Source organism: Dioscorea cayenensis, chromosome 18, assembly GCF_009730915.1.
Source record: "Dioscorea cayenensis subsp. rotundata cultivar TDr96_F1 chromosome 18, TDr96_F1_v2_PseudoChromosome.rev07_lg8_w22 25.fasta, whole genome shotgun sequence".
Taxonomy (NCBI): Eukaryota; Viridiplantae; Streptophyta; class Magnoliopsida; order Dioscoreales; family Dioscoreaceae; genus Dioscorea; species Dioscorea cayenensis.
Window position 1 is genome coordinate 9,608,225 of NC_052488.1, and position 16,566 is coordinate 9,624,790.

Consider the following 16,566-nt stretch of genomic DNA (forward strand, 5'->3'; position numbering starts at 1 on the left):
CCCGGATCTCCCCGAAATGAGAACTTTAGGCAAAAATTTTTATCTTCACAATTCAAATTTGTAGTGCATTGCATTTTTTTTATAATTTATAATTTTGCAATTTAGTTTTTTAACTAATCATAATTAATTTAGGATTAAATCACAAAAAATATTTTAATTTTGTAATTTAATCTTTCTATTAATTTATAATATCTAAGTTAAGCTTCAACAGTGATCAACATCATTGAGTTGCTGGAGAGGCTCCCTTCCATCATGAACAACTCGCCGGTACAATTGCTCCTCCTCACTCTTCTCCCCCTGCAACTCCTCTCCTTAGCTTCTCGACTCCTTCACAAGCCCTTAGCTCAGCGTTTCAACGCTGCTCGATCAGCGCTGCTCCTTGTCTCAATCCCCATCTTACTCTCAGCGATCTTCGCCTTCCCGAATGCTGAGCCCTCCAAGGACGTTGCTTTCTCCTCCGAGTTGGAGAAATTAAAGCTCAAGATCGATCATTTGGGTAATTTCCTTAAATTATCTGTATCTTTGTTCCATTTCTTGATTTGATTGGAAGTCCATTCGTGCTTTTCATTATCTCGACGAAGTATGATTTTTTTGAGACAAAATGGAGAAGTCATGTCTGGGATGCACAGGCGCCGACGCACTTGTGCGCTATCTTGCGTGAGCTAAGGTCCCAACCAGTCTCCTCGGCAAGGATGTGCACACCCTGTGCGGGGATCCAGTGCCAATGGATAGTTTTAGGTTTTCATTTTCTCCCAATTTTTAGTTTTCTTAGAAGCGTGTCAGAGTTTTCAATTGAATTAGAAAAATATTGATGACTTTAACTTCTTGTAACATTTGATGTTAAATGATATTTTTTTGTAGATTGTGGATATAAATCTTATTTTACTTCATTTGCTTCTATGAGAATCTAAGTTGAAGCCTTGTTTTCCCTATATTTTTCATCTATTGTTATACAGTTGCTTCTCTAATGTGTTCGTTATGTGACAGTAGTTAGCTTTTTACCAAATGTGAGACAGGCTATGTTGGACCACTGAGAACTCAATGTGCATGGTAAATTAGAGGATAAGGATTTCTGTTGGTTCATGAGCCCTAAGGCAATAACAGGGAACGTAATATGGGATCTCCATTCATTTGCCAAGTATTTGTTTACATTATACTTCAGAGTAATTTCATGTCCAATGTTTGTGCTTTATTGAGAGGAAGTGGCTATTTCATCTCGAAAAGGATGAGTTTCTCTAAACTTGATTTTACATTTGCTATGGCATATGAATTAGTATTTTATGCTTGCGATGATATTTGCAATTCTCTCATGTTTCCTTTGAAATGGATGTAGAGTCCATTTTGCAAGAGAATGCTAGAATCTTGAATACTAAAACTCATCATCTTGATGAAGAAAAGATGTTGGCTGAGGCATTGGAGCTCAAGATCAATTCTCTAGAAAGATCCTTAGATAGCCTTAAGGTAACATTCTCATTTCGTGGGGAAATTGAGTTGCTTGTATTGTTTTACTTAAATAACTAAATATGCTTAGATTTGAAGCACTATGGATTTTTTCTATTAGCCTTCATTATTTCTCTAGTAGCGTGCATATGTGAACATTGGAAGATCTTTGAAGGCTATTATGGCTTTTATGTCTCTCTTTGTTAGACCATCTTAATCACAAAGGTGGTAGTTAACTATGGTCTATGGGTAACCCGAAATTAACTAGGTTATGTTACCTGGTTAAATTAACTAAAATCCTCAAATTTGGTTGGTAACAATCTACATCTTTGATGATGCCCAATGGTAATTGAACTTATATGACACAACAACTACTAAAGGGAGTAATATGAAATTTAAATATTCTAAATTGAAATTATGTTTTTAAGTTGAAGAGGGAGAGGTGGACCTAAATGTTGTTAGAAGAAATTTTATGTAATGATATATTTGAGCTTAGTTTATTTAGTGTTTTGGCCCTTAATAATGCAATGTGGAAAGGAAGGATTCATGTTGTTGACCCCAAATAGTTGGAACTAATGGCTTGTTGGTGTTGTATTAGTAGTTGCTTAATGTGTCAACTTTGCCTTATCAACATAATAACTTTCTATTAAAATATTTTATCTAATATATTAGTCTTCATGTTAGGTAATATGACACTTATCTAGTTGATCCACCCCATCATTTTGAACATACTGTGTTTTCGGCAAATTCATTTGGTTAAATGGTATCAATAATTATTGGGGTTAGAAGAGTTTGACCACATAGGTGATAAAGTACTAGTATCAATTGAACAAATTTTGATAGTTGAGGGACTTAATTGAACATTGTCTCTCTTGGTTTGAGGTCTCAATCAAACATTGGCCTTGAATTCAAGGCCTGAAACTGACTTTAACTCCCTTCATGCTAAGAATGTGTAGAAGAAGAGCATTGTATAAAAACCTAAAGCCCTTGCAAAAGATTGAAACTAATCTTGCCATGGATTCCTCTCCTCTCTAGCGTTTGACCTGCTATAGATATGCTGAAGTAATCTTGGAAGAAAAATCCCTTTAATCAAAATAAACCCTTTCTTAGTTTTATTTTTTATTTTTATTTTTTTTATTATTATTATTTTCTTTTTGGGTGAAATTCTTTGTTCGATGTGCTAGGTTTGCATTAGCAGAGATCTTTCTAGCTTAGGGATGGGCATACTGACTGGTTTGACCTGCTATTTTTAGTTGGAAATCTTGACCAAATCATCTGATAACTCACAAAAGTACTGCCTAAGCAATGTGGCATCACTTGCAAATTCATTAGACTCCATCGCTAAAAGGCTTGTTGAAATTAGAAGAGTCCAAGGTGAGGACCACCAGCGAGTCTCTGGAAACATAGCTTTGCTGATGATAAAGGTAGAGACGGCATGGCCCGCATGGGAATAAAAGATCTCAATAGCTATAGGCTCAATAGGGCTTAAGATGACTGGTTATAGGAAACATTTCACCTTGAGTGGCACTAACACAAACAAGATGAAGGAGACTTTTTCCAAGACAACTTCAGAGGATTGATTCTTTTAATTATGTTGCAGTATAAATTAAGAACAATGTCATAAAGTTCCAAGCAGATATAGATCCTTATTTGTTCATTGATTGGCTGAAAATCCTGAGAAGGTTTCTTTAAAAAGAAAGCCTCAGGATTTTTCAGCATGGCCTATCTAAAATATATCACACTTGAGGTATCATCTCTGTTGATGATACACTGTAAGCTTTATGACCTAAGGGATTATAAGACCACAGAAGAAAATGCTATGAAATCTAAATGAATTATAAGAATGGGCCATGAGATGCCATCAAGTTGATCAAACAACAGTTCGACACCTTAAATATCCTAAAGGAGGTATATTAGCTGGTGTTACAAATTGAAGAGCGTAATGCTAACATTAGACCATCAATTGAAGTTGGATACACAGGGATTCTTGGCATTTATCAATTCCAAGTTGGATATGAAAAGAACCAGAATGTGAATAGTGAGCTGTTTGCAAAAGAATAGCACAATAGAGCAAGCCTGGAGATGAGTCCTCAAGTTCTAGGCCTTCATGTGCAAATTTTTGGAAATTTTGATGAGTTCTTGTGAATGATGATATTGCATATTTTTGGACCATCATGTGGCTTAATATGCAATATAGATTTTGTCCTCTATGAACTTATTAACTCTTGATGTCTCTATTTAAACTTAGCATAGAGAATTGTCAAATTTAACCTATTTCCTTGTCAATTTTACTTGTCCCAACTGGTGGAATGAAATTTTATAAGCATAAAGTCTACGTAAATATCGAAATTCTTTTGTATTAAATCAAGACTTCAAGTAATTGCTGAAGGATGTCCCTTGGAGTTATTAAAATCCTAAGGTTAGGACTGAATCATAATCAGATTAAGTCAGATTAAGTCCGCAGGTCGGGCTTAGGCCGCATGAAACTCATGACTATCTCGTAAGGGTGTTGAGACCATATTTACTAGGGAAAAGTACAAAAAAAACCTTTGTTGTTTCCGAGATTTGCAAAATTAGACTAAGGTATTTTTTCGGATTCTATGACGTTTGGTTTTTCAGATTTGCAAAAAAGGGAAAAACTGTCAATAGTATCAACTTTTTCAATTTGGCAGAGGCAAAATCATCCATTCATGTAAAAAAACTGCCACGTGGCATAAAAAACATGATTTTTAAACATAATTTTGTTTGATTTTTGGAATTTAAGTCTTTTTTGTTTAGTATAATTTTGGAAGCAATTAATAAACTTAAAATATGTATATATATTTTTATGTCATATAAGTTAGTTTTTAAATGAAATGATGATTTTGCCAAAATGAGTTAACACAGTTAATTTCTTGGTAACGGTTTTTTCTTTTTTTGCAAATCTGCAAAACCACATATTATAAAATCGAAAAAAAAACCTCAGTCCTTATTTTGAAAATCTCAGAAACCACAAGGGTTTTTTTTTTGTACTTTTCCCTTTTTACTATTTACACTACAATTTTTCCTTTTTCATTGAGGGAAACATAAAATGTACTTGCGTTGTTGCTAGTTGCTGACTTCGACGCATTCCCTGGCATTGCTCCACATAGAAGGAAAGAGTGTGGAGCTCCTATTGCGCCTAAAATCTATATTTATGAAAATATGTTATTGAAAAATCAGACAATGAAATAGCCACCTGCTGTTGATGAAGGGAAGTCTTCTGTTGGTGTTCTATGAGTTTGGTCTACCTTTAGATGGATGGTTTAGAGTAGAAATCATAAGTGAAGACATTGAAATGTGAACCACTTGAACCATAATCAAATGGAATTAAAGAAAATTTGTTATGTCATAAGTATAGGGATAAAGGCCTTTTTATTTTGTTATATCTTTGTAAGAGAATTATCAAATATGTACCCATACTCATTAAAATTATGGATTTAAAAAAGAAATTGGCAAAGAAACTTATAGTAAGGTATGCTTGATTCACATATGAGCATAGTATAAGTGGTGAAGGTATAGCATAAGTGTTTTTATTATTTTATGTTTGATGCTTCAATAGACAACACATAATCTTTCGTTCTGTTTCTAGTTTGATTTGCTCAAGTAATGGGGAAAAAAATTGTAAAAATTACTGTAATACCCTCTACATTATTATTTGTTTTGCAATCAAAAAATTTGAAAACAATATTTTATGGATTTTTCTCGGCTTTTCCATATTCACTATTTATTTTTTTTATGATTAATAAAATTATTTGTTCATAATTATATTTTTTAATGTTCAAAAATATATTGATTAATAATTAAATACCAAAAATATTTGAAGTAAGAAATTTTTTTTCATAAAAAAATCACCAAATTTATTTATTCATAAACTATATAAAATTTTCATGAAAACATTATGATAATGAGACATTGTTGTAATTTTTTATTTTAACTAGGGGCAGTCATGTCTTTTAGTTGTGTCGTACCTCCGAAAGTTTTATGTACCATGATTTGAGGATATAAAAATTTGATCAATTTGTCCTGTACTCTCAGACACTTTTTTGTGTTGCAAATCAAAAGAAAGATAAAAAAAAGTTGTATTATGTTGTACCCAAAAATTTCGAATATCAAACGCAACGATACTTTCTTTCCGTTGTTGTTATGGCTGACCGAGTTTGATTGCACTGGGCCCAGTTAAGCACGGTTCAAAATTGAGTAGCTTAAACTCGAAATTATCTTGAAATTTTGTTCTAGCTTTGATCGAATTCAAGTTTGAAAGCTTGAACGGACTCTACTAACCTCGAAATTAGAATCAAATAGATTTATTTTTGAGAATTTAAATCCAATTAGATTTTGTTTGAAACTAAAACCTTATTTGTAGCATAATTTTCGTTTGTAAAGATAAGCAATACAAATTATATAATATTTTCAATATAATTACAAAATTATATTATATATTATAAATACATAAATGGTTATAATATATTTATATATTTCAAGCTAGAAAACAAGCTCAAGCTCGGTTTGAAAGCTTGAAATTTTGAGCCAAGCTCGAGCTGCTCGCAAATAGCTTGATCAATTAACAACCTTACTTGTGGTTGTCCAAACCGAAGCTATCCATTGAGGGGCATTGTATTAGCAGCTGCTTTGCAATTGCCAAAGCCATAATAAGACAAATGTGTTTTTATTTTACATACTATTATTGGTTTTCATCATATTCTTGTTCATACATTGTGTTTCTATCTTTTGTTACAACTTAGATGTTAATGAAATTAACGTGATGCATATTTTCTTGTTTTAGAGATCAGGGTCTTCAGGCTCATCATATAGTGAAATAAGGATCAGCTCTTTGGAGGAAGAGGTCTCTCTCTCTCTCTCTGTGTGTGTGTGTGGATATCATGCATATTCAAGTATCTTTGTAGGTCACTTTTATATATTGGTCTCTGAGTGACATTGATATACTGCTTATTGAGAGCACATGATTCTGGATGATGAATGAAACTAAAGAAGATGCTTCTTGTGCATCATGCATAGCTTGGTTTTGTGTGCGTGTGTGTGTGTGCATGTGCGTTTACCTGCTTGTGACTTGTGAGCTTCTCCTTATTGTCTTATAATCTTTTTGCAAGGTATATTTCCTTTTGAAGCACATATTTATTTATATCATTTGTTGCTGTTTTGATTAGGTTCGGCTACTATGGGCAGAATCAAGGGGGAACAATTTTGATATTCATATGTTAGAATCTAAAGTGATAGATGCAGTGAAAAATTTAGAAGCGGTAGCTTCTGCAGTAGATAAGGTCTGTTTTTCTTCATTCTTGTTTAGCTTGATTGGATCAACTCATTAGTTTTGAATGTTGAAGTATGTTGCGTTGATTCCTATGTGTTATTTAATGAAGGATAATTTCTTTATTTGAATTCTTTAATTTGTTTATTTAACAGCTCTGAATATGGTATTAACTGATGCTCTAAAAGAGCCAAATTAAAGAGGAGGAAGAGGCACATGTTTGGCTTAAATCAGATTAACGCACAACTAAGTTTTTTGGAAATGTCTTTGAATGCTTCAATCTACAATAAAGGCTAAATATTGTTGAAAACAGGCACGATAACCCCTACCTCCTGCATTTTAGCCACAATTTCCCTATGAGAACCTTAACTTAATATACAACTTATATAGTGTTCTAATAAAACCTGAGCAAGGTTTTCTGTCTTTGCAGTCAAATTTTGAACTCAAATCTGACTTGACCTCTGCTACCTGAGTAGAAAACCCAAGGCAAAGACTTGGCCAAATGATAATGTTTTGCAACGTTGAGCCTTTCTTGTGTTTAGAAATGTAATACTTTTCTCAGAGTCAAATTTTGGGAGCAAGGCTTCGAAAAAGATCTCAGCTGTTCGTATTCTATAACCTGAAGGATAGCTTTTTAAATTGAAATATTGTATTTGCAGTGTAACCAGTAGTGTTATATAATCAGCTGGATAACTTTTTAAATTGGAAGATTGTATTTGCTTTGTAACTATTAGTGTTCTATCATCAGCTGGATAACTTAGTTACAGAACAGTGGATTCAAATACAACAACTTGAGCAAGCACTCCAAATGGCAAAGGTATTTTTTCATAGTATTCTAATAATTATAGTGTAATGCAAATGTCTTTGGAATTGATAAGAATTAAGGCTTCTTTGGTTATTGTTTGGTCTAATTTCTTGATAGATAAATGTGGCAAAAGTTCACAAAAAAAGTGCATCAAAGTTTCAGATTAAAGGAAAAAATATCAAGGACAAAATATCAGAGGTATCTTAACATTTTATTGCTTAAAAACTTATCTTCTTTATTTTTGGGCATGGTAGAGAGCTGTTGGCTTTATTTAAAGAAAAAGGCTTCTAATACTTTTATGCATGGATGTACCTGTATACCAAAAAGTGTTGGAATTATTTAATGTTTCAGAGGGAGAACTTTTATATGAAATTGAGCAAATTTTGACTTAATTAATATAAACCAAAATAAATATTTTAAGATTGAAAAGTTATATCTTGACTTAATGATTGTTGTTTATTAATATTATTAAGTTTCTAAATTTTGTTTGTTAAATACATTAATTTAAAAATTAAATCTTGTCAGGGGTGCCTTAGTGCAGTTTTTAGTTGGATCTTTTGGATAACCCTACAACCAAATATAGTACTATGTTCAAGGACTTGCCACATGAAAATAAAAGCTAAAAAAACTTGAAGTAGAACAAGAATTGGAATAATAGAACTAGGAGGCAAGTGAAACATTCTTTGATGCACCTTGGATGACGATACCAGATTCTATTTGGTTTTCTATCTTCCTTACATGCCTGGACTGGGTCATCTCTCCTTTGGCAATGGGTGGTTTATCTAGATCTAGCTTTTGTGTCAAACTTGCAGAGGGATTAGAACCAAGAATTTGACCAGCAGAACTAAAAGGTATAATAAAACAATCTTTGAGGTAGCTTGGATGATAACAGTGGTTATCATATGATTTTCTAGCTTTTCTATGCGTCTGGACTTTTTTATCTTTTCTGATGACGGGTCATCTTTCCACTGGACAAAGGTGGTTTATTTAGGTTTTGCGACAAGAAAATAAAAGCTGAAAAACTTGAGGAAAATTAGAACAAAGATTTTGAATAACTGAACCACAGAGGAAGATAGAACATTTTTTAAGTATCTTCAATGACCATGATTACATTCCTGGACTCTTTTGATTTTGGGTCATCTTTTCCTTTGCCAAAAGGCTGTTTATTTTTATCCAGGATTTTTCAGGATTGATGAGTTTGATGAGTTTGCTTGAAGTAACATCAGATTGCTAACTTGAAGACAAATGGACCAGGAACATATTTACACTTGGCTAAAGGTGTTATAAAGGATCTTGATTATCTCCTTTTCTTTGCCCCACCACTTATCAATTAGTTATTTTATGGAAGGTCTAAAATAGGAATTAAATGATTAGTTTGAGTGAAGCGCTTTTTCTTTTATAATGTTGACTCCTTTGATGAAGGCATCAGGACATGTTCTGTGTCTTGAATTAGTTGGTAGACACCTTCTCTGGCACATAATATTATTGGTCAGAGACATATCTTCTAAAAATAGGCACCTTAGTCAGATGCATACTGTCTCCTAAAAGAAGGCACCATAACTAATATAACTAATGTTGTTTTAGAATTCTCACTTTCTTTATAACTTCATTCAATTATAATTATTATAATAATAATAATAATTTTTTATTACTACTTCTACTACTATTATTTTATCAAAGCCTCTGAATCATTGAATTCAAAAGCTATCATGATAGAAACAGAAATCAAGTGGAAGTTGAAAATTCATGGCCTTTGATCAGAGAATATCTTCAAAGCTCATGACATGAAATTCAGTAATAAAACTAAAGCACTAACTTAATTAGATTGATGAGCAGTTATACTTATTGATCATTTAAGAATTGTGATAGAAATATGTTTACCTTGTTTCTTGCATGGAGACGTTAGTCTCTCTATTCGGTATCCTTCTCCTGGAAGCCTCTCCATATTGTTCAGTACCCCTTACTTCATGGTGAAATTTATCGTTAATTCCTTTGTTCACTTTCTGACTCCGTGAACTGTTTATGAAGGGAATATTTTATCCTTTCCAAGAAGTAGTTGGCTTGCCTGATTCCTTTTGGCTAGGGAATCCTGTCTCAAGCTCACTTATATCTCAACTTCTAGATCTGGTGAGGAGGATCATGTCAACCACAAAAAACTTTCACTATGAGGTATTCATCTTAATAATTTTCTCAATGTTTGTTGAAAAATGGTTTCCTATTGATATAGTATGGTTTTTATTTTGAAGAAAAAACATTACATTTTGAATTTATACAAATCTGAAGTCAAACTTTGCAAATAAAACATCTCTAATTAATTTTGTGATATATAAAGTAGTTAAAAAAAAGCATATGGCTAAGTTAAAAAAGTTAAAATCAATCTTTCTTTTGCATTGTAATACCGCAATGGATACGAATTACAACGGGTTTAGCATTAGCCTCCTGCTTGATGGTGGTGTTCTCAAAGGCAGTTAACCCCTTGAAGGTGTGTTACATGGGCACTAGAATGTTGATCTAACGAGCAATATATTATATTATACTATAGAATAGGTGAAAATATTGGCAAAATGGTCTGGTAACTGTTACCTTTTCTCTGGCACCGTTGTATATGCAACAATTATTATGTTCAATTATTATGTTCAATTTTGAAGAACTGCTTGTCTCTGATCGGCCAGTCCCTTGATGAACACCCAATACGTGTGAGGATTAAGGTCTGTGAAGTTCATAGATGTCATTTTGTGGGCTGGAATTACTTCATCTGTATCTTTTACTCTGAAGAAAGCTTGCTGGAAGTAATCCATAACAACTATGAGGTTTTGACTAAAAGAATCTAAAGCCTATATAAGGGTGTTGCTAAGGAATAATAAAATTTTAGATGATGTTCCACCTGAGATGATTATTGTTCTTTTGAGATATCTGCAACTATTGCATTCAATATGTTTTCACCATTAATGAAAAGCCATCAGCCTAGTCTTTTATTGTATGTTCACAGTAGAAGGTTTTGACACACATGCTGAAGCATCAAGTTCTTCAGTGATCTGACTTGTGTTAAATACTTACATATTCTGAAAGTAACTAGTTTTTTCCCTCTTTCACTGTTTCCACCATTAATCAAAAACCATTGGTTTTGTTTTTAGTAGCATGTTTCTATGTAAGTTTCGGCATTCATGCAGAACCGTCAAGTTGTTTTGTGATCTGACTTTGTGTTACAAATTGTCGAATTTGGCAAAATTCAAGACATAGAGCCTTGTACCTAGGGTGAGATTGTTTACTTCAGGGTAGGTATTATTACAAACCAGCCTTTTTTTTTTTTTTTGCTCTTGATAAACTTAAACATCTCTTAAGGTGAAGTACAGTTTTTGGTCCAGTTGTTTTGTAGCTGAGATCATGTCAGATGGAAAGTATACGTTTAAATATTGACCGTATAGTCTTAAATAATTATTACTCTCCCATTATTGTTTTATAAACGATGACCTACAAATGCAAAATTGAATGACCTGGTACCTCTAAATGAAAGTAGAGGTGTTCAACCAACCAGGTGAAACTTACGAAATATAACGAACTAACGAAAATTTTACAGCTTGGTTTGATTCATATTTTTCCCAATCCGATTGAGGTTTTGGTCGGTTCTGTCCGGTTTTGCTAGAAAATTGAATAAACCTAAACATAGTTAAATCATTTTAAATTTTTTAAAAAATGTGCATTTTATATTAAAAATAATTACAAATCATATTGAAAACATTTAAAATTAATTTTAACTTTACATGTGAGAAAGGATAAAAACCCAAGACCTTTAAATTTTTTTTTTTTAAAAAAAGAAACTGGTACAACTTGTCTTCTTTTTGGTTTAAATGTAGGATTTTTTTTAATTATTATAGAAAGTGTATGTCATCTCTAACCAGTAAAATCCAAATTGAATTGAACCATTTTCCATTTGGTTTGGGCTAGATAGTCAAACCTGACTGGCTTGGTTTGGATTGAAATTTCACAATCAATCAACATGGGCTAACCAATGAACACACCTATGCAAGTTGGTTTCCCTAGACAAGTGCTATAAGAAACATTGTGTATTTAGAACTTGTAGTGATAACTTCCAGTCTGTCATATTTCTTGTTCTCTTTTCAATTTTTAAGATTAATGGTTGTTGCATTCATATGATGTTACTGAGTAAAAGGTTTCTTTCATCCAGCTTCAATATTTTGTCAAACATGTTATGGAGACGAATGATTTTACTGTATCATTTGCCAATAGAGAGGTCATCTTTTTCTTGGTAATTTCTTACTGCCTATTGCCCGATATTTCTTGTATATTTTTTTTTCTCCATCTTAGCATTTGTGTTTCTTCTTTGAACACCAGGCTTCTGCAATTTTTATTTTGCCATTAATCAATGCTTGGGTTTTCTTTTGGTCGCTTTTACGTCAATCATGGTGAAGAGAAGACTTATCGTTTGACAGATGGCAACTCAGGTATCTTTAATTTGATGTTGGTTTCGTTGGATGCACTGTAAATGATTGATAGGGTGGTTGGCGTTCAAATTCACGACCTTTTTCATTGAAAAGCATTATATGTCTCTCTCTTGGTCTAGTATATATAACTCTCAAAACTGAAAATGCTGCATAACTTGTGTCTAACAGTGGTGTTTTTCTTTCTTTGGTGGCATTTTTAAAAACCAGGAACTATTTCTGATTTTATTTTTTAAATAATATTAGTAGGCTTTTCTTAAAGAGATTAGAGTCATGGAGAATTGAGAATTCGGGAAGAATTTTTTAAGAATTAGATGTAAGTCATGATTTGGGAATGACACGGAGAAAAAAAAAATCTTTAGGGTATCATACAGCTTATTCGATTCTTTTTTGTTTTTATATTTTTAGAATAGTTTTATAAAACTGATTTTTTAGGATAAATTTTAGGATTAAAAAAATAAATAAAATAACTTGTTTGAGGGAAAATATTTTCAAACCTGATCTAAAAGGAAAAATATATATAAATTAATTTATCATAATTGAGCTTTAGTGGATAACCATAAAATTAATAAGATAACTTAAATATAAATTCTTTCTTTTTGTGGTATATAACCCATCATTGTATAATTAGAGAAATCATTCAATAAAATAAATAAATATTAATAAAAACAAAAAAAATTACTTTTTCTAAATCATCATTTATTACACTATTATTTTACAGTAAATATTTTGAAACTTTTAATAACATTTTAATATGTTTTTTTTATTTTTTTGGAATTTTAAATAATATTTAAATAATATTTTAATATTTTAATATTATTTAATATCATGTCAGCAATTTTAACTGAAAGCCTAATGGCCGTACCAACGGCCTTTGGGTCAATTGAAACCAAAATAACTTGTACGGGTCCCTTGTCTAGGGCGTTTGTTTCGGGGAGGACCCGAGATCGAATCCTATGTCCACGCAAGGTGAAGGCACGTGGGCGTTGAGCTCTGCTCCTCCATACGTGCACGTCCCTAACTTACCTTTAAATGGGGGCGCTTGTCGTCTATTTGTTAAAAAAAAAAAAAATCCTAATGGCCGTTAGAGGGAGATGATGAATTATTCTCAAAATGAAAGACAAAATATTAGAGACGAAAGGATCATTTCACCATAATAGAGGAATTTATGCCTACAAAAATCACTAAATTTTAATGGGTACTCACTGATTTAGAGTGGTTACTCATGAAGATTTCCAAATAATCTTAATTTAATATATATATATATATATATGTTTTCTCATCCTTAAGCAAATAGAATTGATTAACTACTCCTTGGGAATTTCCAGCCTAAACTTCAAACCAGCCCTTTAAGACTTGGTATAGGTAGAATTTTGCACGAGTTATCCATTTTTTTTTTTTTTTTCAAATTTTCTAATCTGAATTATTGAAGTTTGTTTTTGAATCCATCCATTTTTTTAGAAAGATGTTTGATCAAATTAAAATTTACAAAGTTTTCACCGTTTGATTTTAGGAAATGTGGATATACAAAGTTGTGAACATACGTATTACATTTAGGTAGTGTTTGTTTGAGGTATTTTTGAGTTACATGTGATGTGACTCAAATTTTTTGGTTTTTAAAAATACGGTGTTTGGTTTACGGAATTTTAAAAACCCATGTAAATCAAAATACCTTACATTAAGTATTTTGTCTTACAGCCCGGCCAAAATGCAATGACTTTATTCTCCTTCACGTGCATAACACATGAGGAGTCTTTGAATTTGGAAATCAACTGGAGTATTAGGGTGTATTTGAGCCAAGCTGTTCTTGAGCGGCTTGGTGTTCGGCTCGATAAGGGCTCGTTTGTGTTCAGCTCATATTGTAAACGAGCCAAGCTTGAACATCATTTTTAAGCTCGATTAATAAACGAGCCAAGCTTGAGCAGCTGAAAGCTCGGCTCGTTTTGGCTCACGAACACAGCTCATGAACAAGCTAATTTATAAACTTGGTTGTGAGCTCGTTTATATATATATATATATATATATATGGGTATAGTAAGGTGTACATGTGACTATGTCGTTGTTGTCAATTTGAATCACACATATAAGGCTCTAAACTACTATTCGAAGGCTCAGCTCGTTAATAGCTCGGGTTAACTAGTTCATTAAGTTAAATGAGCTCGTAAGATAAACGAGCCAAGCTTGAACATTACCAAGTTCGGCTCATTAAATCTTATGAACAACTTGTTTATTGTATAATTAAAAGCTTGTTTATGGTATCATTTACAATTTTATTTGTAACAATCATTAATATAATCATTTATAGTGTCATGAACAAGCTTATTTATCGCATCGTTAAAATATTACAAAAAAAAAATTATAGATAGTTACATCACAATGTTTATTTTGTTATTATTGTAATTATTTGTTAACTTATTTAATGAATATTTTAACAAGTTTGAACTCAAACCTTAATGATTCCATAGACAAACTTAAATTATTCTTTTACTAAAATGATCCTCAAACTCAAATCGAGTTGAGTCACACTTGATAATGATTCATTAAATAAGCTTTAAATGATACTTTACTAAATAAAAAATAGAATATAAAAAAATAATCAAGCCTTAATCAAGCTAACGAGCCAAGTCTAAGCTTCAAATTTTCTTAACAAGTTGAGCTCGAGTATGAAGCTTGAAATAAGCTTGGTTAGAGCTCGAGCTCGGTTAAAATAGTAACGAGCCAAGCTTGAACATGAAAAATGAAGCTCAAAGAAAGCTCGGCTCGAGCTCGAACTCGATTAAATAGTATCGGGCCAAGCTTGAACAAGGCAAAACTCGGCTCGGCTCGTTTACAGTCCTACTGGAGTAATCATAGCACTCTCATCCGATCTCCTTCTTCAAACCCTTATCCAGCGTTGTCGAACCATTGCCGCCGTACGTCGTTACGCAGCTGGTTGGTGCTCAGCTTCTCCACTCAAGGTAGGCTTTTGTTCTCTATTCAATGAAGAGAGCGACTGTTAATGTTCAGATGAAATTTTTAATAAGCCTTAGAACAAAGCTTTTGATGTTGTTGATGGTTGTGCATGCTTTTTTTTAGAAAATTTATTTTTATTATATTTGGGCATTGTGTGAGTTTCTGATGGTGGGTTTATGTCAAAAGCTTAAAACAATATTCACTCATAGAAATAATTGATTTTACTATTTTAGATCAATTCTTCCTTGTTATCTCTGATGGATGGACTCTTGACTAGAATGGGACTTCTCTCCGATTGTGATATTAAATCTTTGGAACTATTTGTATGAAAATTTATTAATTTGTCATCACATTACTTATATAGTTTGCAACATTGGCTTCAGATGAATTTTTTCATACATGAGTTCAAGCATGATATGGTTTGCCAATGTGGAGTCACTTTACCATTTTCAGTAAGCCTTGTTAGCAATTTTAACCTTCATGATGATGAAGGTTCATTAATCCGGGGCATCTTTAAATTGACTTGTCATTACGTAAGGCCCAAGGATAATTTTTGAAGTGTATAAAAAACATGATATATTTTAATAATGGCTTTTACTTAAAATTTTGAGGCCAATGTTCATTAACTTTGACAATTAAATTATTTCCTATTATGTTTTTGGATTTATATATTTCTTTCTAGGTTTAGTAGTCTAATACATTATTTTTATATTTGCCAATTTTAAAACTTATAAATGGCTGGCTATAATAGAGCATGAATTGTATGTTGCTCAAACTGTAATCTTGGGGTTGGCTTTTACTACAGTTTACTTTTGCATAGCAAACGACGTAAAATTTGCATAGAGCCTCTCGTAATCCTAGCTTTTGGAGTGAAAATCATTAGTTTTTTTTTTCACATCTTGAGCATCCTATGAATCAAAAACAAGATAGAGAATTAATTTATAATAAGGAAAAAGATGATGCCAACATGTGCTAACAATTCAGAACTTGGATGACTCGCTATGCCACATAAGCCATCTGACGTGGACCGATGAGGATGACTGGGATTCTCTGATGGTCACCACGCCAGCAATTGGTGGTCAGAATTCTCTGGGTAACTGTCTAGTGAAATGAAATTAAAATTAGATGACTGATTTGATGCAAATTGAAGTATGATGGCCAAACTGAAAATTAGCTTAAGTTCGATGACCTATCCAGAAATTTTCCTCCAAATCAATATACAGTCAACATCAAAATACTAACTTGGCAATAATGTAATGTTCCTAAGGTCATTTTGGTAAATAAAATGACCATTCATCATTTTAGTAATTAAAATTTATTTTAAACCTATGCTAGAAAAAAGCCCAAAATGTATTCTTGTTTCTAGTATTAATCAAATGCCAAATTTCAAAGTAATACAAAACAATGTGGGACACCTCAAAGTTAACTAGACATTGTTTGTTGACGGGTAAATTTTTTAGTAAGTCACTAAACTTTGGCTCATTTTTACTTTAATCACTAAACTTCAATTTGTATCAATTTAGTCACTTAATTTTAATTTCATTTCACTTGGTAATAAATCAAGAGATTTCAAACTCCAAATGAATGATGTAGCTCTTTTTCGATGACGTGGACACCTCTAA

At 32.3% G+C, this 16,566-nt stretch overlaps 1 protein-coding gene across 7 annotated transcripts; it reads left to right on the plus strand.

Annotated features, from left to right (window-relative positions):
• Positions 1-223: 223 nt before the first annotated feature.
• On the plus strand, positions 224-15,430 carry LOC120281611. 7 transcript variants are annotated; one of them, XM_039288299.1, is made up of 10 exons: positions 224-496; positions 1,334-1,461; positions 6,245-6,304; positions 6,627-6,740; positions 7,476-7,544; positions 7,650-7,730; positions 9,561-9,701; positions 11,719-11,799; positions 11,886-11,995; positions 15,178-15,430. In XM_039288299.1, exons 1-9 carry the CDS (start codon positions 253-255, stop codon positions 11,958-11,960), a joined length of 993 nt encoding a protein of 330 aa, XP_039144233.1. In that variant the 5' UTR covers positions 224-252; the 3' UTR covers positions 11,961-11,995; positions 15,178-15,430. The 7 variants fall into 7 exon arrangements, with proteins under 7 accessions (XP_039144233.1, XP_039144232.1, XP_039144234.1 ...); XM_039288298.1 differs by lacking the exon at positions 15,178-15,430 and adding an exon at positions 14,884-15,139; XM_039288300.1 differs by lacking the exon at positions 15,178-15,430 and adding an exon at positions 13,691-14,242.
• The last annotated feature ends 1,136 nt before the right edge of the window (positions 15,431-16,566 follow it).

Coding starts and splice junctions, on each gene's coding strand:
- LOC120281611 (XM_039288299.1), top strand. CDS start 253: ATGAACAACTCGCCGGTACAATTGCTCCTCCTCACTCTTCTCCCCCTG. Junction 1,462..6,244: donor GATCCTTAGATAGCCTTAAG/GTAACATTCTCA, acceptor TTCTTGTTTTAG/AGATCAGGGTCTTCAGGCTC. Junction 7,731..9,560: donor TCAAGGACAAAATATCAGAG/GTATCTTAACAT, acceptor CTGTTTATGAAG/GGAATATTTTATCCTTTCCA.